Here is a 24,745-nt window from a genome sequence, read left to right as displayed (position 1 = left end):
AATTCCATAGTACCTTACACTTATAGCTATGGATATTGAAATTAAATTCCATTAAATGCTCTGTTCCCTTTTAATGTACTTTTCACACGTCACGATGTATAGCACACGTGACTCGGCTGAACATTGTTCCTCATAGCGATAAGGATTACTTGTCCCGTTCGACGCAGGTGGGAATACAACTGGACTATACGTGATCCACCCCATTGACTCTCTTGTTTCCTGGAAAGAACCCCGGGACTCCCGATAGTCCTCATGACAATCACTTAATTAACAAATCCCACCACACCAAGACCAGACCGCAGCTCCAACCAGCTCCCGCACAGCTAGAGCTGTGTTGCGCAACGCCGCGCCGCATTACAAAGTTTAATGAGCTGCAACAACCTACTTCAAAATGCATCTCACTCGGTTCCTGGTCACATTGGCGGTAGTGTTGTTCTCAGTGGTCGTTTTAGCCGCTGAGGACTACTACAAGATTCTTGGACTGGACAAGTCCGCCTCAGAAAAGGATATCAAGCGCGCATATCGGAATCTGAGCAAAAAATACCACCCTGACAAGAACCCGTAAGTTATAGCAGACCAGGCCACCTTAACCGAAGTAGTCGGTATTCAGTATTCATGCTGATATGTATCTAGTAACGACGAGTCCGCTCGTGAGAAATTTGTCGAAATCGCAGACGCATACGATGTCCTCTCCACCTCCTCCCTACGCAAAGTCTACGATCAATACGGCCATGAAGGTGTTGAACAACAGCGTCAAGGAGGATCAGCCGGCGGACGCGGCAATGATCCGTTTGATCTATTCTCGCGCTTCTTCGGCGGAGGTGGACACTTTGGACATGGAGCTGGACACCGGCGCGGGCCCGATATGGAGGTTAAAGCTGCCCTGCCGCTGCGTGATTTCTACAATGGGCGCGAGATCAACTTCCTTGTTGAGAAGCAGCAGATCTGTGATGACTGCGAGGGAACGGGGTCTAAGGATCGGGAAGTGGTTACTTGTGACCAGTGCGGTGGGCATGGGCGCGTGATTAAGAAGCATATGCTTGCGCCGGGGATGTTCCAGCAGGTTCAGATGGCGTGTGATAAGTGTGGAGGGCAGGGGAAGAAGATTAAGAATCCTTGTCCTGTTTGTAAGGGAAATCGGGTCGTTCGGAAGGAGGTTGAGACGTCTGCTAGTATTGAGCCTGGGATGGGGAGGGGGACGAGGTTGGTATTTGAGAATGAGGCTGATGAGAGCCCGGACTGGGTTGCTGGCGACCTGATTGTTATTTTGGAGGAGAAGGAGCCTGAGTTGGGGGCTGGGGATGAGGAGAGGACTGACGGGACATTTTTCAGGAGGAAGGGGAAGGATTTGTTCTGGAAGGAGACTCTTTCTTTGAGGGAGGCATGGATGGGTGATTGGTCGCGGAACTTGACGCATCTTGATGGCCATGTTGTTCGTCTTGGTCGGAAACGTGGGGAGGTTGTGCAGCCTTTGGCTGTTGAGACGATTTATGGTGAGGGTATGCCGCATTACTCGGAGGGTCATTTGCATGATCATGGTGATGATGGTGAGGATCATCCTGGTAACCTCTTTGTGGAATACACTGTTGTTCTGCCTGATCAGATGGAGAGTGGTATGGAGAAGGACTTCCATTCTCTGTGGGAGAAGTGGCGCAAGAAGATCGGCGTCGATTTGGCCATGGATAGCGGTCGACCGATGCCTCCGCCGGCGGAGGAGCTAAAGGATGAGCTCTGAGAGGGAATTTCTTGTATATTCTATGGATTGAAGGATGTTCGCAATATCCAAGCTAAGACTAGACATGTTCAAAATCTGAACAGCAAATATGATAGATTTCTACACTAGGTGTACGAAGGCGAGTAGCGGCCATGAGGATAGAACCTTTAAAATCATATAATTAATGGCAGAAAATCATGAATACTACTAAGCTAATCTACCCCTCTATTACTTGGTAACAGCGTAGACTTTTTGGACGTACGTGCGAAACCTCCACCAGACCTTCTCCCTCACTTTGCTGTTTTTTCTCTTCACTTTTCTCTCTCTTGTTCTCCGCTATATATATATATGGAGAGCCCTTTGACCCTTTGACTTATCCGGTATGAAAGAAGGTAGAATACTAGATAAGATACTGAGTAGGAGACTAAGTAGGAGATCAAGAAGGAGATCAAGTAGGAGATATGGTAATATTTGAAGTATATTCCCAACTGGGTTAGACTTGAGATCATGATCATGCTTGAATCACATGGCTTTGGAATTTCAAGTCCTTTCTATCTGGATGATAACATCACAGTTCCCCCGGGTATATCCGGATTTCACGATCTGTGATCCACACTGATCCTTAATCCGTGCAATAAACAAGATATTTACACAAATCTCTGCTAGTGGAGTAAGATGTAAGATTAGGATCCAGATCCAATCCTTGTGGGTCAGATCCACTAAACAAATCTGACTGATAACAAACTCAATTGATCATACAGAAATCTCATGCAATACAATTCAAATGTGATAGGAGACATGTCAATGAAAGTGCCAAATTAACACCTCGGTTGATTTGGCTGACATCGAATTGATGTGCGCTTGGACATATGCTTCCCTCGTAAAAGCCCCACAAGTCCAAATCACTAGCCCGTGTACCTACTAGGAATAGGTCCGATCGTCATTTATGGAGCTTCTAAGGTTGAATTTTGATTGGTTGGTCAATACTGAAGTAACCAGGGGTGGATGTATGTCTCTGTATTCTCTAGTGGCTTGCAATTTTTTATTGATCACCACCTCGCTTGGAACTTTTGACCCCTATACCGGACTGTTAGCCCCGGACTATAGTGATGATCCCCCTCGTCATTGAAATGAATTAAAGAAATATTGTCATCCCGTGGTGTTTTATTTGCTTTTTCAAACCTATACATTCATTTATCTTTAACTCAAGTCATTCATTTCTCGTTTCTTTGTTTTATACATTATGCTTCTCCCACGCCTTTTTGGCTTGGCTGCCATTTCATTGGCAAGCCTAGGAGTTGCTGTCGAACTTACCGGCTATGAATATGTCATCGTTGGATCTGGAGCTGGTGGTGGACCATTAGCTGCTCGTCTTGCTCTTGCCGGCCACAAAACTTTACTAATCGAGGCTGGAGATGACCAGGGAGAGAACACCAACTATACTGTCCCTGCTTACTCCGCCAAAGCATCAGAGGATCCAGCCATTGCTTGGAACTACTTTGTGCGCCACTACACGAATGACACTCGCCAGGCACTGGACTACAAGACCACCTACGATACCCCCGATGGCGGCGAATACGTTGGTCTCAACCCACCCGAGGGCTCAACCATGAAGGGTATTCTGTACCCGCGTACTGGCACACTCGGTGGATGCACCGCCCATAATGCCCTGGTTACCGTGTACCCTTTCGAATCCGACTTTGACTACATCTCCACGCTGACAGGCGATGGCTCATGGGCCCCGGATAACATGCGCAAGTACTTCGAGAAGATGGAGAACAACAACTACCTCCTCCCCCTCATCTCAGGCCACGGATACGATGGTTGGCTCCATGACCAAACCGCACCCATCAGCATCGTCCTCGAAGATCCTCAACTTCTGGACTTGCTCCTTGGAGGCGCCTTCGCTCTGGGAAACATCACCGATACCATCTTTAACGTCGCAACTCTCCTAGCCGGCGACGCCAACGCCAATTCTCGAACCCGCGACACAGAAAACGGTTACTACCAAGTCCCAATAGCCACCAACGGCGCAAAACGCAACGGTCCGCGCGAGTTCCTCGTCGCCGTCCGAGACGCCAAGAACATAGACGGCTCCCAGAAGTACCCCCTTGACATCCGCACAAACTGCCAAGCCACAAAAGTCCTTTTCGATAACTCCACCGGCACCCCTCGCGCATCTGGCGTCGAATTCCTCGATGGAAAATACCTCTTCCGCGCGAGTCCTCTCTCCGGCACAGCAGCCAAGGGTACACCCGGTAACGTCACCGCGTCTCGCGAGGTAATCGTCGCAGGAGGCGTGTACAACTCTCCCCAACTTCTCAAACTAAGCGGTATCGGACCGGCCGATGAACTCCGCCAGTTCGGCATCGACGTCCTCGTCGATCTACCCGGTGTTGGGACGAACCTGCAAGACCACTACGAGATCTCTGTGCAGGGCCAATTACCGCACAATTTCACCGCGTTGGATGGATGCACATTTGGCGTGGATGGAGCCGAGGATCCCTGTCTAGAGCGCTGGGAGAATCCCATCCTCGGAAACAGAGGTATCTACTCATCGAACGGATTCGCTAGTACGATGCTGTATAAGAGTTCTGTGGCTGTGGATGATGACTTTGATGCGTTTGTCTTTGGTGGGCCGATTAATTTCCGTGGATACTTCCCCGGATATAGTGTTAATATCACCGAGCACCATGATTGGTTCTCGTGGGCGATTCTGAAGGCCCATCCACGAAATACTGCTGGTTCGGTGAAGCTTCGTTCTGCGGATCCGCTTGATATGCCGGAGATCGTGTTTAATTATTTTGATTCTGGGATTGGGGACTATGAGGCGGATTTGACTGCTATGACTGAGGCTATTTGGTTGGCGCGGGATGCGTTCAAGCGTCAGCTGGTTGATGTTGAGGAGATTTTGCCTGGGAAGGATATTACTTCTACTGAGGAGATTCAGGATTATATCATGAATACTGCCTGGGGACATCATGCTTCCTGTACTTGTCCTATTGGCACTGATGATGATCCCATGGCTGTTTTGGACTCCAAGTTCCGGGTTCGTGGTGTGAGTGGTTTGCGTGTTGTTGATGCTTCTGTTTATCCTCGCATTCCTGGAACTTTCACAGCAGTTTCGACTTATATGGTTTCGGAGAAGGCAGCGGAGGTGATATTGGATGATGCCAGCGACTGAGTCTGTCAGTGTGGTTGGATTTGATTCTCACTTGGAATTTTCGCCATTTGAACAGATGGAGATACTGTATATCTACCCCTCTATTACTTGGGTACATTGCAGACTTTTGACTTTTTCCCCCTTCTCCTTCCACTTCATTTTTCCCCCTCTTCTCTTTTTCTCTCTTTCATTCTTATTCCGCTAGTTATGCATTTGAAGAGCCCTTTCGCCATTCGATTAATACGGTATGAAAGAAGGCAGAATACTAGATAGGAGACTGAGTAGGGAACTGAGTAGAATATAGTAGGAGGTATGGTCTAACACCTAAGTAGGCGCCGCGCAAAAAGCGCGGCGGAAAGCCTCTAGTAATTCGATATTTGGATATAATATATTAGATTATTAAGAGTTAAGCTGTCTGAAAAACCTCTTCCTCCCCGCCAAATTCTTTGTTTGTTCTGATTCTGGCATCCAAGGATCTATTTTCTCAAAAACCACATGCCGACGAGTGATGCGCGTGCATAAAGTCTGCAGCCAATCAACAATGTGACCTAAGCGACAATACTCTGTTGGAGCTCGTTGGGCAAATTCGTTGTACCACTCCTCTATGGCCCCATCCCTCTCTGATTTGAAGATTGACATAAATTGCACTGAAGACTTGTCAATCAGCCACCCTCGAGCTATAGGCATTACAGCATTCCAAGGGCTGTTTATCGTTGTACAATGATGTTGGATCGTAGTGCTAGTAATCATTAATCATTAGTATGATATTTGTCAAATGAAGCCGTGAACATTGAACGTACTGCTCATAATTTGCCATGGCGTATTCAAATGACAGTTGGTCGTACTCGTTCTCTGATACATCAAAAATGGTGATGTCAATATTCTCTCCAGCAAACCAGATTGGAGAGCAAATCCTTCTATATGAGAAGTCCTGTATAGAATTTCCACAGCAATCGAAGAATTCTTGAATAACCTGTTGGAGTTTTGCTAGAAATGCGTCCCTTTTTTCTGCTGGGATATTTGGTTCCACACTACACCCTTCAAAATCTTCATAAGGTTTTTAGTATCAGGATAGACGGTCAATCACCATAGCTACGTACCTATGAATAATGAAAATCTATCGCTGTTTCCTACTTTCTCGTTCCCCTTCTCTTTGCCCCAACGGAGGAAAGGACATTCGCCCCAACGAAGGTAAGGACATTCTCCCATTTCCCAGAGTTTTCTTCGAAGATTGTCAAATAGAGCATCCATCCGTGGATTAAGCTCGGTGCGAAACGAGATCCATTCCATACGATGTTTCAACCCAGAGTTCCTCTGCGTGTATAAATGATATTGAGTAATCTTTCCCATCGTGTACCAACAACCCGCAGGTCCACAGGCAATACGCTCGTTTCTGTGTGCCTGTTTCACAGATTCCACATTGACCTTATCAGGGCCTGGGGTATTACTCACTGTGTATGCGGGCTTTACAGGTGTCTGGAAAAGAGGATGGAATAGTTCAGACAGCTCAGAGTCTGAAAGAAGACAATTTTCGGAGGACACTTGACGAAGCCGGTTCGTGTATACCGAGATCACGTCTGCACCTTTGACAAGCTCCGCGATGCAATCTTCGAGACCATGTATATTGGCCTGTAGGCCTGGCTTCCAGAAGAGAAGGCCAATAAAAGATCGATCTTCTTCAAAGTTGTCAGGTTCGAGCCACTCCCCACAAGAAAACATCAATCTAGACCTGGCAGTAGGATTGCTGCGGTATCAGTCAAGCAAAGTTTCCCACTTGGATTTGAAGCCTGGTCCCATGTTGACTTGGGTATTACCAGGGAATTCGAAGGAGACGAGCTCAAGAACAGTATCAAGGCTTAAGAGGTTGGCAGGAAGGGCAAGCTGGATACAGCGATTGGAGATGCTTTCAATGTAACCCAGCATCATGCTGAAGCCCAATGATTCCTGGAACAATTTCCAGCCACGACTGCTATCCCACTGAACCAGAATGATGATTTGTTGAGACGACGAAACATGGTCCACGGGGGCCCAATATAGCCTTTGAAAGCCAGGAATGGTCGAGACATATGTCAAGGACTTATGCCACAGTATAGATGCTCGGCATCGCTCTGAGATATCAATCCCAGGGTTGAAATTGAATCGTAAAACACCGAGGACTGGATTGACTGGTAGCTGGTCAATCCTTGGATCGTAATAAGTGATAGAACTGAGAGAGGGCAATATCCTCAGCGGTTTGGAGACGTGCATATCAAAATGGTTCATTTTGAAGGTAACGATAAACAGTGAAGAATAGGAAGAATCATTTGTATCCAAGGTTAGCCTAGTAGTAACATAGCTCAAAGAGTAGGGAAAAAATCTGTTGAGGCGGGCCGATACTGGATAGTACTAGATAGTTGAACAGGGACTAGCTAGCGGGCCCTCTCCACCATTGACCCAAAAGATACCCTGTTGCTCCAATGTAGCTAGTTGTTAGTCACCTCTTAGGATGAGGCCTGGATGTGAATAGAGCTGGGTCACCCTGTGCTGGCGGACCCGACTCTCAAGTGGTAGGCCAATAACATTGGGTTGAGTTGCAAGCTGAATATAGAAATCTCAAACACATGTGATGTTCCTTTAGACTTGAGTGGCGGTATGTAAAATCCTGTACTGTAACAAGATTCTAGGCGTCCAATGACCCGATTGAGATGACATATCTCCGTGTATTAATACCAGAATTACAGATAACATTCAGCGGTGATTGGATCAATGGAAGGCGGTCAGATGAACCATTATGTAAGCAATTTGATCCCTTCGGGTCGTGATCCGTGCACCACGGATTTTACCTACCACACCACGTTACATAAGCTACCCTCTTACATAATTAAGAGATATCGGGAATCCTCGGAAGAAAATCACGTGCTATCCAACGTCCGATATCAAATTTTCATCACTATAATAACCAGATTTGGGTAGATAAACGATAATTTACTCTATTCTACCCTTTTTTTTACCATCTACCTTGGCCTGATCACTCTATCTACCATAATCTGCCCTACTTTGCCCTAAAATACCACAAAAATGGCTACCAATTCTACCTTATCTGCTCACGGAAGTAGGTTATATCCTTTTCTCTGATCTTTTATAACTGATAATAACCTAATTTAGACCTTCTTCCACCCCCTGAAGCTTCATATGCTACTCGAGATGAATTAATCGAATCCGTCCGGAAGCATGCCCTCTCTCAGGGCTATTGTACTGCTATAAAAAGCAGTAATTCTGGCAAGGGTCAATATGCTTACGCGAACCTTTCAATCCAATGTGTCAAATCAGGCATACCTTTTCGGCCGATTGATAGGCCAATTACAGGCCTAAATCCTCGGGAAACAAGCTCAAAACGTCAAAATTGCCCCTTTAGGCTATATGCAAGTAATAAAACAGGCAAATGGGAGCTCCAGGTACGTAATTCATCCCATAATCACCCTGCTGACGATCCAATAGTGTTCCACCAAGCTCGGAAGCTTAATTCTACTCAAATTGATAAGATTAAAGACCTGAATCAGATCAATTCTGCCCCTAGAGATATGATCAAATTACTCCGTTTATCTACAGATCAACCGATAATCTCACGTGATATATATAACCAAAAAGCAAAATTACTCCGAGATAGGTATGGATATCAGGGAGAAATGGAGTATTTTCTCCAAAATTTGCAAATTAAAGGATATAAGTATAGATTATCTTTATCATCTGATGATAAAATCGAGTTTTTAGCGCTTGCTAACCCTAAATCTATTGATCTTGCTAATAAATACTATAGGGTTTTCGTCCTTGATTGCACTTATAAGACTAATAAGTACGGTATGCCTCTTTTAGAGGTTATTGGCATAACTCCGACTAACCAGACCTTCTTATTTGCTACTTGTTTTATGCGAAATGAGAGTGAAGAAGGCTATAAGTGGGCCCTACAAACCTTATTCTCGGATTTTATCCATTTATCTAATAATTCAGTATTGATTACTGACAGAGCTTTAGCACTTATTGGGGCAATTGAAGAGCTTTTTCCTAATATTAGCCATTTACTGTGTATTTGGCATATTGAAAAAGCTGTTTTTACTAAAGCACGTGAATTTATTTGCCAAAAAACAGCAAATCAGCCCCAAGACGACCCAAAAAACACAGAATTCACAGAGTTTATGAAGATATGGAGAGACCTTTATTCATCTAATATATCAGAGGAATATAAATTAAGGTTATATAACCTTAAAACTAAGTTTAACTACCCTAATCTGATCCTTTATCTCGAAAGAATATGGCTAATCTATAAACAGAAATTCGTCCGCTGTTATACTCCGAATATTACCCATTTTGGTAATTCTGCAAGCTCACGGTCTGAGGGTATTCATGCAAGGCTTAAGTCCCATCTTCATGGCTCAAATAACGATTTTATTACTGTTTTTAGTGCCATTGATGCTGTTATTAATGGCCAATTAGATGAAATCCGCAAAGAAACAGCCGAAATCCAGACTAAAATACCGAAATTCACCATGATTCCGCTTTTTAGCCACCTTCGGTCCCATCTCTCCCCACATGCTTTGCAGAAAATCAATAATCAACGGCAATTAGCCCTAGAAAAGGGGCCAATAGGCATTTGCACCCATTATTTTACTAATTCAATGGGTCTACCCTGTAAGCATATGATCCGTGAGTTATTGAAGGTTAATCAGCCAATAGGACTCGACAAAATTGATCCTTTTTGGGTTACTCGACCACCCACAGCTGAATATCTCTCAATTCTACCACCTCGGGTCTATCTACAGCCAAAAAAGGAGGAAAAAAAGAGAAAAAGATCAGAGGAAATCACGGAAATATCGGAGATAAAGAGGCCTAAGGCCCCTAGTAAGTGCTCAGGGTGTGGAGAAATAGGGCATACTATCAGAAGTTGCCCTTTGCGGAGAATTTGATTTACTCCTGTACTTATAATTTGATATCGGACGTTGGATAGCACGTGATTTTCTTCCGAGGATTCCCGATATCTCTTAATTATGTAAGAGGGTAGCTTATGTAACGTGGTGTGGTAGGTAAAATCCGTGGTGCACGGATCACGACCCGATCCCTTCACCTGGCATGCTTTTCGACAATTTAATCTCATCACGCCCCTGCCCCTTCAGAAACTTACCTCATCAACCTTTCCCTTATTCTCCCATTGATTGCATCCGGCCTGTGTTTCGCTGGGTATTACAACTGTCAGATCCTGGGCTCGGTTACGGTGTCTGACTCTGGCCGAGTGAGGTTCGGTGGTGATCGAAACCCCCCCCCCCTCATATGCCCGTCTAGCCACTGATGCCGGCCGCCGAACCCCCTATTGTGTCTACTGAACCCGGTATTGTCAAAATGGACGACCGGAAGCGACCCGCTGCGGACAGTAATGATTCCGCCCCGCCATTGAAGAAGCAGGCTACCTCCGTGAATGGCGGGAACAAGCCCCATCCCGATGCCGATATGCCCTGGAAAGAGGACTTGGAGGTATGTAGTACCCGCTGCGATCTTCGGAGACGTGTTTCGCGCAAATGAAACCATGATACTGACATCTCATTTTCCAGCGCTTTCAAAAAGATGCGATCCTGCGTCAAATGCAAGAATACAAGCGGGAGAAGGCTTCCCTGGAGTCGCGAGTCAGCCAAATGTCAAAAGCAGCCATAGACCATAATGATCGCCTCCGTACTATCGATTCCTGGTTTCGTCAGGTAAGCACAGTGGCGGTCTTTTCTTCACTCCTGGACACTGGAGACCTAACCGATTGATAGTTCCTGGACGAAATTAAACTGCTCCTTGGACCTTCGAATGATTCAGTCAAGGGTCAGTCGCCCCACCCCTTACTTGACGCCGAGAAAGCAACGTTGACACCCATGGCAGATAACACATTCAAAAGCTCGTTGCAATTCGAAGATAATGACACTTTTGAGACACACTTGAAGTCTCGATCGGAAGACATTCGCCAAATTATCTCTCAATTCCAATCGACTGTAGCCAATGTGTCTCCAGATGTCGCTGATCTTCAGAGTCAGTTGGCCAAGAAGCTCGCGGAGGAAAAGACTTTAATCGCCGACTATGAGAAGACTTTGGCCGACAAGCAGCAACTCGAGGAAAGTCTGGAAACGGCATCACTACGATACATGATGGCTGAAAAGAAACTGGATCGTGCGCGGAGTTTAACTGCGGCCAAACTCGAAAAGGGATACATTATGGGCAATCAACGACCTGGTTCCGAGGGTTTGCAATCAAAGCGCGAAGAGTCATCTCCCGCCAATGGTGGAACCCCTGCTGGAGACCGAAATGTTGAGCTAGAGGAATCCAATAGTCAACTAGCAGCCGTATCTGAGAAGCAAAAGGAACAGTTACAGAAGTTGGAGACTGAAAATGCCAATTTGCTTTCTCAGATCACCGAGGTTAAGATTAAGGTGATTTGTCTTATTTCCACAACATTGCAAACGGACCTCTGACCTTTGATCATGCAGTACTCGAAGCTGACCGATGACGATTATGCGCAAACCGATCTTTTCAAGCAACTTCGCTCTCAATATGATGACGTGGTGAAACGGATCAACCATCTAGAAGCGACGAACATTCAATTACGAGAGGAAGCCGAGAAGTACCGATCAGAAAGAAGTGCATACAAAATACAACTTGAGGACGAGGCGCGCAGCATAATGGCCGAGAAGGACAATCAATTAGTACGAGCCGAAACCGACCTGGCACGGATACGCAACGTTCGTGATGAGATTTTAGCGGACCTACAGATGCGCAAGGCCGGCCAAGATCAAGAAAAAACCACCGGTGCCAAGCTACAGGAGCTCGCAGATGCCCGTGAGGCTCGGATTACTGCTTTGGAGTCGGAGACAGAGAGACTGCGACTGCAGATTGAGGGTTGCCCGGCATCTGAAAGTGTAGAGGACATTTCATTTGAAGAACTTCGCGCCAAGTACACGGGTCTGGAGCGTCAGTATGCCATGCTTAACACCGAGTTGAGCTCGATGCAGATGGCATACAAGAAATTCTCCACCCTGGCTTCTCAGAAAGTCATCGACTTCAGTGCCTTGGAAGAAAAGATTTCACGGCTGACTGCAGAGAAGTCTAAAGCAGACCAGAAGTACTTTGCAGCGATGAAGAGCAAGGAAGCTCGTGAGACCGAAGTCCGCACACTTCGAGTGCAAAACTCCAAAACCTCCGATATCGTCGCGCAGCTCAAAGATTCCGAAGCGACTACTCGGTCTTTGCTGTCTAACATGGAAAAGCAAACCAGCGAGACTAAAGAGGCCCTTAACACTGTCCAGGAGAAGTACCGATCTACCCAGCAACAATTGACGGAGAGCAATATTGTGATGGAGGGATTGAAACACCAGATTGCCGAACTAAAGGCACTATCGACCTCGAAGGACTCGACCCTGGGGAGCACCTCCACTGCTTTGCGCCAAGCAGAGACCGAGATTGTCAGCCTGAAGCAGAGTCTTTCGGATACCAAGAAAAGCCTCGAGGGCTGGAAGGGCAAGAGTCTCGGCAATAATTCATCCGAATATGAAATGCTGCGGGTAAGTTCATTGAAATCACTCAATACCTTTTTGGTCCCACTAACCTTTACCTAGGCACTTGCCCTGTGCACGGTTTGTCGTCGCAACTTCAAGAATACCGCGATTAAAACCTGTGGTCATGTGTTCTGCAAGGATTGCGTCGATGAGCGAGTATCCTCTCGTTCTCGAAAGTGTCCTAACTGCAACCGATCCTTCGGCAGCAATGACCACATGCACATTACTCTTTGATGTGACACCCTTCAATACTCTTCCTGTACTATAGCTTTTTCTTTTCTTGTTGCCCTTTTCCACCCTATTCATTTTTTAGTGTTCACTCTCGGACAGGTCCATGGTGCGGTGTTGGGTGGGTTATTCAGGGTAGGGCGTTTGACGATTTTATGTGGCGTCCTTCGGGGCAGTTTTGTTTTCGGCGGTCTTAACGTCACGGTGTGTTTGTTCTTAATTTCTCCAGGCGCTGGGGCGCTGAACAAATGATCATGCACCCTTGGATACCCCGGTTTCGAGGCGCATTTGTGACTTTTCCTCGGCTTTTGCCTCTAGATTATCTCTTGTGATGTAGGACTAAGTTTCGATGAAAAGAAAAAATAACAAATCAACAAGTTCTCGAGTCCACATACGAACGCAGTGAATGTATAATTATATTTTGGATTGCCATTATGAGTTAAAGATCCGACTATATAGGAGCTCATGTCTACCAACCCATAAATCCAACGCTGGCACAACCTGCCCAGCCTCCTCAACCTGAGTATTCCACTCCCGCTTAATCCGAGCCATCATGGTATCCTGCAAGCTCTGACTCGCCAGAATATTCTGCGCCTGGTACGGTCCCATCACAGATGCCCGCACCGCAGCACTCAGAACCGACTTGGCATGATTCAAAATATAGATATAAGCCGTCTGCTGAAGATCCAGTCCCATAGCGCGACAAACAACACCCCAAAGTGGAGCATAATGACCCTTAGGTCCGACATCATATTCATCCACGTCGCCGAGAACCGATTTCAATGCATCGGAGAATTCATCAATCGACGTCACTGCCACCTGGGCTCCGGTATCGGTGCTTCTGCTTGGAGCGGCGAAGCTACCTCGGAAGGCACGCTCCCATACGCCGATCAAGGCGCGTCCCTGTGCTACACTGGCGCGCTGCGCTACAATGCAGGGGGTGGAGGCATCGAGGTCGTTATCGAGGGTTTCTATGGTTTCTGGGTGGCGGTAGCCTGCTAGCACGTATGGGAGAGTTGTGCTTGCGATTGAGGCGATGGAGAGTTTAAGGAAGCGGTGGAATGAGACTGATGGGGTTGTGCGGAGAGGTTTGTTGTGTGCGAGGTAGGACTCCAGCCCGCTGGAGTATGCAAATGAGCCCAATGGGAGGGCTGAGTCGGAGAGGAGAAGAAGTGCGTGGAGGGAGTCAGTTCGGAAGGACTCCGATTGAACTTCATTATTATATAGATCTGGTTTATTGTTAGGATTTGGATATTAAAGAACTAGGTATTTGGCTCGGCTTTACCTGATGGGATTGACCATTGTTTCTTGTCTGTGTGTGGGGAAGTGTAGGTGGTATCGAGTTGTGAGCGTAGATCATGGAGACGTGCTTCGAGTTGGGAGATCTCAAGCTCCAAGCCCTCGGATGTTGGTTTATCGGTAAGCATGGTGTATATGAATCCGGGGTAGATAATTTGAATAATTGAAGAAAGAAAGAGGTCGCATGCTGTTATAATAGAAATTAAAGTGGAGATCGGAGAAGACCGCGAGTTCCCGGCGGATTCTCTATCAAGTCAATGACAATTCCCTTTTACTCATTTTTATTACATACTCATTCCGCTCCGCCCCGAACATACCTACTAACCCACCACACACCTCAAATTAATTGACGACATCATGTCTGGCCGGCGCTTGCTGGACATCATTCAATTACTAAATGTATCGAAATCAGTGGCTGTAAAACATCTGGCTATTCGTCGACAACAGCTAGATGTTTACACTCGGACCTCCTCCCTCACAAAGGGCATCAAGGAACAGACGGAAGGGCTGATCTTGACCGCACAAGCCGCTGCCGCGTTGGCGCGCCGATTCAATGATACATCGCCACCAACCTCCCCTCCACCGGCCGATTCTGCTCCTAGTCAACCTGCGGAAAAGACAACCACCTCCACATCGGACGCCCGTGAGGAATGTCACGTGGATATACAGCTCCCTTCCGTGACAGCAGAATATACCGGCCCTGAGAAGTCCGACTTGAATGTTAGCAAGCAGCAGGATGTCTTCTACGAGCCCTCGCACCAGACCACCCCAGACACATCGGCGCTGCCGCACGTGACACTGCCAGAGGCTGCTGGAGATGTCCAAGCTGGTGGAGGTGATGGGTTGAACGCCGACGTGTTTCACGCGGCCACTGGCCCTGAACAGAAGTTTTCCCCCAAGGAACCGGAAGAAGTCTCGGAGGAGATGATGCAGGATATTTTCCAAAGTCCCCGGGTGTCGCGTTTGCTTGCAGGGAAATCTAAGCCGAAAAGAGACTGGATTGCAGAGAGATATGCTCGGCCAAGTCCGACTGCGACGGCCCCAGAACCTCAGGCTCCGTTGAAGCCTGAGGAGGTCCAGAAGCTGGCCGCAAGTGCCGCCGAGGATGTGGTCGCGCCCACGGCAGAGGCAGTGATAGAGAAGGCCGTGCCATACCAAATGATGGAATCACGGGTTCCTTCATCCCGTTTTGGGAGACTGTGGCAGTATGGAGGATTGGCAACGTCTATGGCCTTTGGTGCCGTTAGTGAAACGGTTCGCCGAGCGACTGGAAGCCAAGACAGTGGCTCGATCATGTTCAGCGCAGGGAATATGGAACGCCTTGTGGCCAAGTTATCAAAAATGCGAGGCGCCGCTCTCAAGCTAGGTCAGATGCTGAGCATCCAAGATTCAAACATGTTGCCCGAGCAGATTCAGCAAGTGTTACAGCGTGTTCAGGATCGCGCCGATTACATGCCCGCCTCTCAGCGCAATAAAGTGTTGGCCGATAATCTCGGTCCCGATTGGCGTGATCTCTTCACCTCCTTCGACGAGATCCCTATGGCTGCGGCTTCAATCGGCCAAGTGCACTCCGCTGTTCTCAAGCGAACAGGCAAGCCCGTCGCAGTGAAAGTCCAATACCCTGGCGTCGCAGACTCCATCGACTCCGATCTAAACAATCTTTCCATCCTCCTAACAGCCTCCCGACTCCTTCCTCGAGGCCTCTACCTCGACAAGACCATTGCCAACGCCCGCGTCGAACTCGGGTGGGAGTGCGACTACATCCGCGAAGCAGAATGCAGCGCTCGGTTCCGCGACCTCCTTCACGAAGACCCCGTCTTCGTCGTACCAGAAGTCATGCCCGAAGCCTCGGGCAAACAAGTTCTAACCATGGAAATGCTCGAAGGTGTTGCCGTGACGAAAATCCAAGATTTCACCCAAGACCAACGCGACTGGATAGGTACCCAGATCATGCGTTTGTGTCTGCGCGAAATCACCGAATTCCACTATATGCAGACGGATCCCAACTGGACCAACTTTCTCTTTAACGCGCGTACAAACCGTCTTGAACTTCTGGATTTCGGTGCCTCGCGCGCTTATCCCGAGGAATTCATCTCGACCTATGTGCGCACCCTTGTGGCGGCTGCTAGTAACGACCGAACCGCGTGTCACGATCTCTCTATTAAACTTGGCTACCTCACTGGTCACGAGTCTCAGGCTATGGTCGACGCACATGTTTCGTCGATTGTTACGATTGCGGAGCCTTTCATGCTCTCATCGCCTGACCTATATGATTTCCAGAATCAGACTATCACTGATCGCATACGTGCGCATATTCCTGTTATGATTCGTGAACGTCTTGCTCCTCCTCCCGAGGAAACGTATAGTCTGCATCGCAAATTGAGCGGTGCCTTCTTGCTTTGTGCGCGGCTGGGTAGTCGTGTTCCTTGCAAGGAATTGTTTGCTGAGGCTATCCGTAAGGCGGAATTGAAGGGTTTGCTTTTGGAGCAGAAATAGACTTGGATCCCTGCGGGTAAAGGGGGGCACTATAGATGGATCTTCGCATGCAATGGTCCGGATCTGTATTTTATGTATCATAAAAAGACTTGTACAATATTAGCGTGCTCTAGCATGGCTGTTCAAAAATGGGACATCTCTCTAACAGCTTGAATCTGGCCTACTCGAAAACCATAGACATTGCAAATATTTTCATGCATGCAGCATGTAACATTCTAAAGCTGGAGTAGCCATCATAATTAAATACTTCCTAGTATAACTTGCTTCCAGACCAGCTGAAAGATTGCCAAGATCGCCGGAACAGTGTAATTGGCAACGGAACCTGTAAAGCACATTGTTCAGAATGAATCATATTTCACGACGGGAGTCCTTTAGACCCGGACTCATAAACATTATGCCAGTAATCTTTAACACCAGCACAAATCCCTTGGTAATTATCCCACGATACAAATTTGTGTTCCAGCTCACAAGCCGTCCAAAGAATCTCGCGCCAGAATGCTTTCTCGATATCGACCTTGGCACTAAATCGACCAACAACGTCTTCAGGAATCGTCCAGGCACGAGTATAGGAACCGTCATCAAGGAACGCAGGGTTGACCTCGTGTTTTTCAAATACTGTGGCGGGGTTGAATTTGGGGAAATTCGCATGAATGAAGAAAACATTGGGGGCGGGCGCCTCATCGCCACGGACACGCCATTTTCCTTGGCTTGTAAGCTTGTAATCCTGCATGGGATTGAACTGCGCCATCGCCGAGCCTGCCATGCCTCCTTCCTTTCGATGCCCGAGTGCGCAGATTGATTCGCTGACTTGGTAGAATGGCTCATTCATTGCTGTCGCGGCGGCGACGAATGTTTCCTTGTCGCCTTCTCCGGCTGCTCCCTGTGACAAGAGCGGGTAGTAATGTGAGGGTCCCCAGTAGTTATAATACGTGGAAAGCAACAGTGTGCGCAAATGGGTTTTCTTGGAAATAAGAAGCTCGCCCGACTCTGTGGATTGGCGGAGGTTCATGTCTGGAATTGGCGCACCGGTAATCTCATAGAAGATGGGCGAGACAGACGATGCCCAGAAGTCAGGCCAGGTGATCATTCCCTTCGTGCGAAACGGCTCTCCTCTAAATATGGTCTCGGGCTTTTCGAGCGGGAATGCGTCTGCGTCCAGGAAAAGAATCTCCTCGAATGATGAGAACAACATCGCAAAGGGCTTGAACTGGTACTTTTCGATCTTGGCTGGTGCTGCAACTAGGATGCGAGAGAGGACAATACACCGCGCATTTAGGGATGGTAAGACCGTATCGCAGATGTAGTCCTCGTACTCGTCTTCGTCTGCTAGGAATATCTCCATTGGTAGCGTCGACCCTGTCCGGCGAAGCATGCGCAATGATATGACCAGTACCGGTAGATAAGAACCACCCGCGGTTGATACGACGCCCTTGGTACCCGGGATATATTGCAGCTGGGGTGGCGAGGTTGCAATAGCTCCCACAAATCCAGTATGTGCCTCCTTCATCATTGCGATATCCTCCGTAGCAACTCTGATGTAATCCGGCCGCGGTGCTGCATCCTTCGCTTTGAAGCCCTCGGTCGGGGCCTTCACATCCTCGACCAAGGCATTCACGTCCGGTGCATATTTTTCCAAATATCCGTGAAAGCTTCTCCAGAAACTCTGGTGCGCTGCTGTCAGGTCTGGGGAGGTATGTGTGGAGCCGAGGCTATAATCAAAGGTGGAGCCGTTGGCGCTAGAGGACCATTGGGAGAAGGTCCAGATGAGAAATGAGGCGATTGCTAGGGCGGCGACCAGGGTTCGTGCACGTAAAAAGGACCGAGGGATGACCATAGTGAGTTCTGCGACGCGGTGCCCACAGCCACTGATGCTGGAGCCCCCACTGGTGCCAAAATTAGAGCGGGTCTGGCGCTAGTTCGGTTTAACAGCAGAGAATTACCTCAGGTTGTTTGGGGGGAAAGGTGAATTCCACAGCTCGACATGGATCAAAATTGACAACTGTCGTTAAATGCCAAGTTTTCAAAGGGAGCATTCTTGGGAAATTGCTAAGGGTTCTCAGGGTCTAATGAAACACCGGCGTCTTACGTGCACGGACCATGTGACTAGGTATAGATTTGTACTTGTTCATACTAAATTGGTTTAGATACTTTTAGAAATACTCATATTTTGAACTTCAGAGAACAATCATGCCCCTTGCTTCACCTGTTTGGCATTAATGTATTAACTGGTATTTCTAATCGAGTTTATATGGAGGAATGCAATGGGGAATCTCGTCGTATGGTTTTCTTATCGAATGTCAACTGTGGAAGATAAAGTTCTATAACTTAAGTTAGTTACAAATGATCTGCTGACAAAACTTGGGCTTTGTACATTCCCTTTGTTTTCTGGCTCATTCAGCATTGGCTTTGTGTTTAGAAAATACAATTGTAGTTCTTTGCTCGAAAAATAATGACCATTGCTTCTTTATCATATATATTCTTTCAACCGTTGAACGTATTGAAAGAGTATGTGCTAGGCATGTAATACATGGCACCTGGGTTTTTACTTATCCTCAATCCAACATTTGAATGGACTAAGGCCTTATAAGTAGGTATTACAACTAATTTCAGAATAAATTGTTATATAAAGCCACAAACCCAAGCCATTGGTGTAGTGTACATGAATTTGTCGCCCTAAGCTCCCTTACCCATTCTAACCGCTTTCATGCCCCGCTCTCAGAATCAATACCACCAATACCATAGACCTGGGCTTAGTCTCGACGGCGACTATGAAGAACGATCGAGTTACGATCCCAACCATGCAATAATTACAGAACCTCATGACCACCCAGCACATCCCCATCAACCCGAATGCCCTTGTGCAAGTCCTCAAGCAGCCCCCCAGACCACCAAGCCACCATCTCTCCCCTTCTCACCCTCCCTCCCAAAAACTTTCGAACACGTCCTAGGTCTGAACACAATGTCTGTTGTGGAAAGCCACGCAGAAGGGGAAGCATGTGATGTCGTAATCGGCGGGTTCAAGAGCACCCGCGGCCGCACAATGTACGGAAGACTAATGAATTTCCGCAACGAGCACAACCAGCGCGTGAATCTCTTGTTGAACGAGCCACGCGGCCGGAATGGCAAGAATGCTATCTTTCTCCTTAAGCCAATTGCTCATGGCTCAGAGCGCTGTCTGGTTATGGTGAAGAATGATGCATATGTTCCCTTCTCCGTGTCGAGTATCATATGTGCTACCAATGTGTTAGCTGAGCTTCCGCATGCTGGCGGGCCGATGCCGCGGGTACCATTCCAGAGATACGTTTTTGAGACTGGGGCTGGGAAGATTATGGCGGAAGCAAGCTTTACTAAGACCCTCGAGCTGAGGTATCGGTGTGATTCTGTGACTATTTATTGTGTGCCTTCCTTTGTACTGGAGCTTGGATACGAGGTTATGGTTCCTGGGTTTGGAAGTTTGAAGGTTGATATTGCTTTTGGAGGTGTTTTCTGCGCGTTTGTAGATGTCAAATCTGTTCGATTGAGGATTCAGAGTGATCAAGGTGAGAAGTTGGTGGAGGCTGGGGAGCGGATTAGACGAGCTTTGGCGGATTGTGGTCTGGAGGTTGTCCACCCTAAGGATTATTCCATCCGAGGTATCAGCAACATAGTTTTCATTGAGCGGATTGGAAAAGATGGGGCGCAGAAGGTAGGGTTGAGTGCCACGGTTCTTTCTCCTGGTAGACTGGACCGTAGTCCGTCGGGCACTTCGACGTGTGCTTGGCTTGCTGTTCAACATTGCCGTGGCCAAATTGCCAGCGAAACTTTTCGGAGTTACAGCTTGCTCGGAACTCAGTTCTTTGGTCGCGTTCGTGGTGAGTTGAGAGTCGGAAGATACAACGCGATTTACACTTCTATCCAAGGCAGAGCCTGGATCACTGGCTTTAAACAGGTTGCTCTGGATCCGACTGATCCTTTCGCGATGGGATTCCGTGGTGCAGACCAGTGGGGCCCGATAACAGACAAGGAAGAAGATAAGCAGGAAGATCTAGTTGGTCTGGGAATACAATTTGACTCAATAGAGTTACATACCGGAGTGACTTCAGGCCGAAAATTCCAGCAAGCTCACTGGGAATCCGCTAATAATGCTTTGGGAGAGACATTCTGATAATTTGATCTCTTGATTGATAGACCTTTGAGCAGTGCCCTTCTTGTTTCAAACTTGCATCACATCCCACATTTGCATAATATATATTGTTCATATATGTGAGTTCAATTATTACATTGTTTGGACAAGCCCGCCCGACTTAGATAGTACTCACGCCGAGCTATTCTCTTCCTCTTCTGGAATTGTAGTAGACAAGAGTTGTTGGTCCCATTTTGAATCCCAACCAATGGGTTCATTTTTTAAATCTGGTTCCTCCTTCGGCGAGGAAGGCTGACTTGATCGTAGACGAAGAAGCTCGGACAAAGCATCTCCAGTATAAAAAAGGAACAGGCCCACTGTGACTCCTGCGATGATAGCCCCTGTCACAAAACACAGGAATGCCTATTAGATGTCAGCTTTACAAAGGAACAGGAAAGCAACATAAGCATGGACGTACTTCAAACTTGACTAGGAGTTGTAGCGGGAGTAAAGCTAGGTTGAAGAGGCCATGCAAAAGAAAGAGCAAGGGAGATGCCAGCAGGTAGAGAAGAGAGAATAACCAATAAAACAGATTGAATAGGAAGCCATAAATTGTGCCAAGAACAAAGAGCAAACCACCAAAGATGGATCCAATCATTGTAGATCAGGGACGACGAACCTATGGGTTTGTAAGGTTAAAAGGGGAAAATCCGGGGAAGCCGAGTTATCGCCGCAAGCCCTAAGCCCTAGCCCGATTCGTCTTCTCCGGCGTCATCAGATTGTCTTGGGCATTGAAGAGATGTCCTGTGTCTAGTTCAATCTTCCGTTATCAACAAAGCATGAACGTCCTGATGCTGTCGGCCTGATACATTTCTTCGCTACAATCCTCTTCTCTCTCGCCAATCTTCCTCTCTCCCACCCGATTATCTCACCCATCACGCTCTTACCCCTACCCCGCCTTCGATGGGCAACAACCCTTCCAAAGGCCCAGTTGGCGACGTGCCATCGGGTCATATCCCCAATGCCGCCGCTGAGCGAAAGGTAGTTCGCCGCACGTCACAAAATACAATCCCAACCACCAAGGCTACTGCCGCCGACCCGTCAGCATCCCGAGAGACCGCCGCCGGTCACTCCGCAGCATACCAAGGCTCCATTCAACAACGGCTTCAATCCCGAAATCCGCCCGGATCTCCCAAACCTATATCCAGACCTGAGAAGCCTGTAGAAAGGAGGGCCGATCCGTCACAGAGTAAAGATATTGCATCGCCAGACCACTCAAGCCCAGTACAAGTTCCGATCTCACGCCATGCCGCGGGGCGAGATCCTGTGGCACCTTCGGCTCCGCCGCTCAACTCCTACTATAGTGCTTCAACCCATCTGCAACGACCCCCGCGTATGCCATTGCCCATTGCCGATGCGACCACTATTCCTGGATCGCCGATCATCGGACCCGAGGATTCGCATATCCAATCGATGCCCGCAGACCGGCTTTTAGATGAACAGATGAAAGCGTCCCATCATAGCAATGCGACCCTGGATGGTGACGAGATGGTGGATGAACTACAGCCGTTTGGTGTCGGCAAGGCGGTGCCCACGGTTATCGAGTGGAATGGGCCTGGTGAGAAGGTCTATGTTACTGGTACCTTTGTCAATTGGGAAAAGAAATTTAAGTTACACAGAAGGTATGGGATTATTCCGTTTATATAAAAGTGGAAGCCCATGATTGAGGACACAGGCTAATATCGATTAGTGAGACCAATCCTGAGGTCATGACCGCAACGTTGAACCTTAGGCCCGGCACACATCATCTGAAGTTCCTTATCGATGGTGAAATGCGGGCTTCAGATAATCTTCCGACAGCCGTCGACTTCACCAACCACCTGGTGAACTATATCGAAATTAGTGCGGACGATGCTAATGACAACTCATCCGTTTCTTCGGGAGTCCGGCCATCACAAACCCCCCAGGATAGTTCCAAGGACCGACAATCAGAGGATGCGGAAGACGAGCCCCCGAAGAACGGAGAAGCCGAGGAGGTTGCTCCAGGCGATTTCGGCAGTGCAATTCCTCAATTCCTTGCTGATTTGGACAAGGACGAAGACAGCCCGGCATACTTGCAAGCTGCCAATGTCATCGGGGACACCCCGACTCCGCCCAGTCTTCCACTATTCTTGGGCAAATCGATTCTCAACACCCTCACCCCGACAAAGGATGATAGCAGTGTCCTTAATTACCCCAACCACACTGTTCTGAACCATCTCGCCACGAGTAGTATCAAAAATGGTGTTCTCGCTACTAGTGTCACGACTAGATACAAGCGAAAGGTAATATATTGCTCCAGCCGATTTGGAATTCTCATTCTAACCTTTATGCAGTATGTCACAAGTATTTTGTACAAACCCACCGGCGATATTACCGGAGAGTGATCAATGTTCCAGGTCAAATGACTTTGTCTCTACAAACACCTGCGACTTTACTTGGCGTACACAGTCCGGGGTCCTCGAGGAAGCACAATACCCACATATTCCATCCCGACACATTCAAATATTGTCTAGCCGGGGCATTTCAAACCTTGCGGTCGCGACGATGATCTTGTGCCAGGGATGCACACAATAATTTACCGGATATTTTAAAAGCTTCTTGAGAGCGATACAAAGAACAGAATTTACTCATATTGCATGGTTTCCCTTCCAAGGCGTTGCTTCACGATACGTTTGTTGGAGTTAAATATTTCGGTTCACGCAGACCCGATCTATTTCATAACCGCGCAGGCGCGCTGTTAGTTCTGTGGTTACAATACATTTGTTTCACGATAATCTACCTGTAGTTTGAATACATCATTTGATCCGAATTGAATATGTATATGTAAACCTGAAGCTGGACTAGGGATCTCTCTAAATCTATACCTTTCCTTAATTCGTAACACATGATATTTTTTCTAGCTGAAGATGGGTATTTAGTCTCGCCAATCCACGAACACTTCATCTGTACGGAACCGCTGTGTGCAAGTGGACTCCTTCAGCGGGGTCCGGAAGCCTGTCTTGTAAGCTTCCATACCCGCTTGGGCAATCATAACACCATTATCAATGCAATACCGTTCGTCTGTGGCAAAGACAGAGCCACCCCGATCTCGCGCCATGATACCCATCATTTGTTGCAACCGCTCGTTGGATCCGACTCCACCAACGATGAGCACCTGCTTGGACCCCACGTGGGCCATCGCGCGCTCAGTAATTTCGACGAGCATCGCGTATACCGTCTCCTGAAGCGAGAAGCATAAATCCGCGCGAGTAGGCTTGGCATCGGGGTCTTGATTGCCTTGTTCTTTTTCAATTCGTTCATCATCCAGTCTCGCCTGTTCCTCGCCGCTCAATCCTAGAGACACAGCGAGTGCATCGACTGCAGCCAGAATTCCCGAGAACGAACAGTCCATACCCTTCACAATGTATGGGAGCTCAACTAATCGGCTTCCTTTCTTGGCTAGCTGTTCAATATTGTACCCCGGGAATGGGTCATTGGGAATGTATAGTGTGCGCGCGAAACGGTCCAAGCAGTTTCCGACGGCAATATCAAGTGTCTCGCCGAAGATGCGGTATCTTTTGGAACTGTATGCGATAACCTGTGTGTTACCGCCGGAAACGTAAAGGACGACGGGGTTCTCGGCGCCAGTAATGAGGCGGCCCATTTCGATATCTGGATCCGGGTCTCATGTTAGCTATCAAAAGGCTGAAAAATGATGCGATGGCCTGGAATCAAAGCCAGAATAGCAGGTCGAGACATACGTCCAACACAATGGTTCACTCCAACCAAGGGCTTATCCCAAAGCAGACTCATCATTCGTGCCGCCATCACCACACTCTGTAGTGGGGCACCCATGCCAGGACCCTTGGTGAAGCAGATGCAGCTGACATCCGCTACTTTAATACGTGCCTCTTTCAGGGCATCTTTCACCAGCTTCACAACCCATGCCCGGTGGTGGCGCGCGACATCCTTGGGTAAGAAACCCTCGCCTGGCGGGGAAACATAAGTGTGTCGAACGTTGGCGAGGATTTGCGGCGCGCTGCCATCGTCGGGATGTAGCATAATGCCGACGGCAATCTTGTTAGCCGAGCCTTCCATTCCGATAGCAATCATGATGACTGAAAGAGAGTCGATTGACTCTAATTGTGGGTGAATTGAGAAAT

The 24,745-nt window shown here is 47.8% G+C and overlaps 11 protein-coding genes across 11 annotated transcripts; 6 read left to right on the top strand and 5 right to left on the bottom strand.

The window, feature by feature from the left end:
• Positions 1-391: 391 nt before the first annotated feature.
• Positions 392-1,735, top strand: N7520_009074 (uncharacterized protein; the record flags this gene model as incomplete). The annotated part of the gene is made up of 2 exons (XM_057143008.1): positions 392-561; positions 634-1,735. 2 exons carry the CDS (start codon positions 392-394, stop codon positions 1,733-1,735), a joined length of 1,272 nt encoding a protein of 423 aa, XP_056992296.1.
• A 1,222-nt stretch (positions 1,736-2,957) lies between these two features.
• On the top strand, positions 2,958-4,898 carry N7520_009073 (GMC family oxidoreductase; the record flags this gene model as incomplete). The annotated part of the gene is made up of 1 exon (XM_057143007.1): positions 2,958-4,898. One exon carries the CDS (start codon positions 2,958-2,960, stop codon positions 4,896-4,898), a length of 1,941 nt encoding a protein of 646 aa, XP_056992295.1.
• Positions 4,899-5,303: 405 nt separating this feature from the next.
• Positions 5,304-6,596, bottom strand: N7520_009072 (uncharacterized protein; the record flags this gene model as incomplete). The annotated part of the gene is made up of 3 exons (XM_057143006.1): positions 5,304-5,580; positions 5,678-5,915; positions 5,978-6,596. Coding segments are annotated over 3 exons (1,134 nt in total), but the record flags the coding sequence as incomplete, so codon positions are not given.
• Positions 6,597-6,629: 33 nt separating this feature from the next.
• On the bottom strand, positions 6,630-7,139 carry N7520_009071 (uncharacterized protein; the record flags this gene model as incomplete). Its single annotated transcript, XM_057143005.1, has 1 exon — positions 6,630-7,139. One exon carries the CDS (start codon positions 7,137-7,139, stop codon positions 6,630-6,632), a length of 510 nt encoding a protein of 169 aa, XP_056992293.1.
• Positions 7,140-10,196: 3,057 nt separating this feature from the next.
• N7520_009070 (E3 ubiquitin-protein ligase BRE1) lies at positions 10,197-12,670 on the top strand (the record flags this gene model as incomplete). Its single annotated transcript, XM_057143004.1, has 5 exons — positions 10,197-10,379; positions 10,457-10,600; positions 10,661-11,314; positions 11,372-12,442; positions 12,497-12,670. The coding sequence occupies 5 exons, from the start codon at positions 10,197-10,199 to the stop codon at positions 12,668-12,670; spliced, it is 2,226 nt and encodes a 741-aa protein (XP_056992292.1).
• Positions 12,671-13,096: 426 nt separating this feature from the next.
• On the bottom strand, positions 13,097-14,091 carry N7520_009069 (urease accessory protein UreF; the record flags this gene model as incomplete). Its single annotated transcript, XM_057143003.1, has 2 exons — positions 13,097-13,893; positions 13,950-14,091. 2 exons carry the CDS (start codon positions 14,089-14,091, stop codon positions 13,097-13,099), a joined length of 939 nt encoding a protein of 312 aa, XP_056992291.1.
• A 229-nt stretch (positions 14,092-14,320) lies between these two features.
• Positions 14,321-16,459, top strand: N7520_009068 (protein kinase COQ8; the record flags this gene model as incomplete). The annotated part of the gene is made up of 1 exon (XM_057143002.1): positions 14,321-16,459. The coding sequence occupies one exon, from the start codon at positions 14,321-14,323 to the stop codon at positions 16,457-16,459; it is 2,139 nt and encodes a 712-aa protein (XP_056992290.1).
• Positions 16,460-16,814: 355 nt separating this feature from the next.
• On the bottom strand, positions 16,815-18,293 carry N7520_009067 (alpha-mannosyltransferase; the record flags this gene model as incomplete). Its single annotated transcript, XM_057143001.1, has 1 exon — positions 16,815-18,293. One exon carries the CDS (start codon positions 18,291-18,293, stop codon positions 16,815-16,817), a length of 1,479 nt encoding a protein of 492 aa, XP_056992289.1.
• Positions 18,294-19,163: 870 nt separating this feature from the next.
• Positions 19,164-20,603, top strand: N7520_009066 (uncharacterized protein; the record flags this gene model as incomplete). The annotated part of the gene is made up of 1 exon (XM_057143000.1): positions 19,164-20,603. One exon carries the CDS (start codon positions 19,164-19,166, stop codon positions 20,601-20,603), a length of 1,440 nt encoding a protein of 479 aa, XP_056992288.1.
• Positions 20,604-21,524: 921 nt separating this feature from the next.
• On the top strand, positions 21,525-22,987 carry N7520_009065 (putative Snf1 kinase complex beta-subunit Gal83; the record flags this gene model as incomplete). Its single annotated transcript, XM_057142999.1, has 3 exons — positions 21,525-22,243; positions 22,312-22,885; positions 22,937-22,987. The coding sequence occupies 3 exons, from the start codon at positions 21,525-21,527 to the stop codon at positions 22,985-22,987; spliced, it is 1,344 nt and encodes a 447-aa protein (XP_056992287.1).
• A 530-nt stretch (positions 22,988-23,517) lies between these two features.
• kae1 (O-sialoglycoprotein endopeptidase) lies at positions 23,518-24,695 on the bottom strand (the record flags this gene model as incomplete). Its single annotated transcript, XM_057142998.1, has 2 exons — positions 23,518-24,254; positions 24,344-24,695. 2 exons carry the CDS (start codon positions 24,693-24,695, stop codon positions 23,518-23,520), a joined length of 1,089 nt encoding a protein of 362 aa, XP_056992286.1.
• Positions 24,696-24,745: the final 50 nt, after the last annotated feature.

The sequence above is a fragment of the Penicillium odoratum genome, assembly GCF_028828045.1.
Source record: "Penicillium odoratum strain IBT 22623 chromosome Unknown utg000006l_segment0_segment0, whole genome shotgun sequence".
Taxonomy (NCBI): domain Eukaryota; kingdom Fungi; phylum Ascomycota; class Eurotiomycetes; order Eurotiales; family Aspergillaceae; genus Penicillium; species Penicillium odoratum.
The sequence above is the reverse complement of the archived record's forward strand: the minus strand, read 5'-3'. Positions and strand labels throughout refer to the sequence as shown.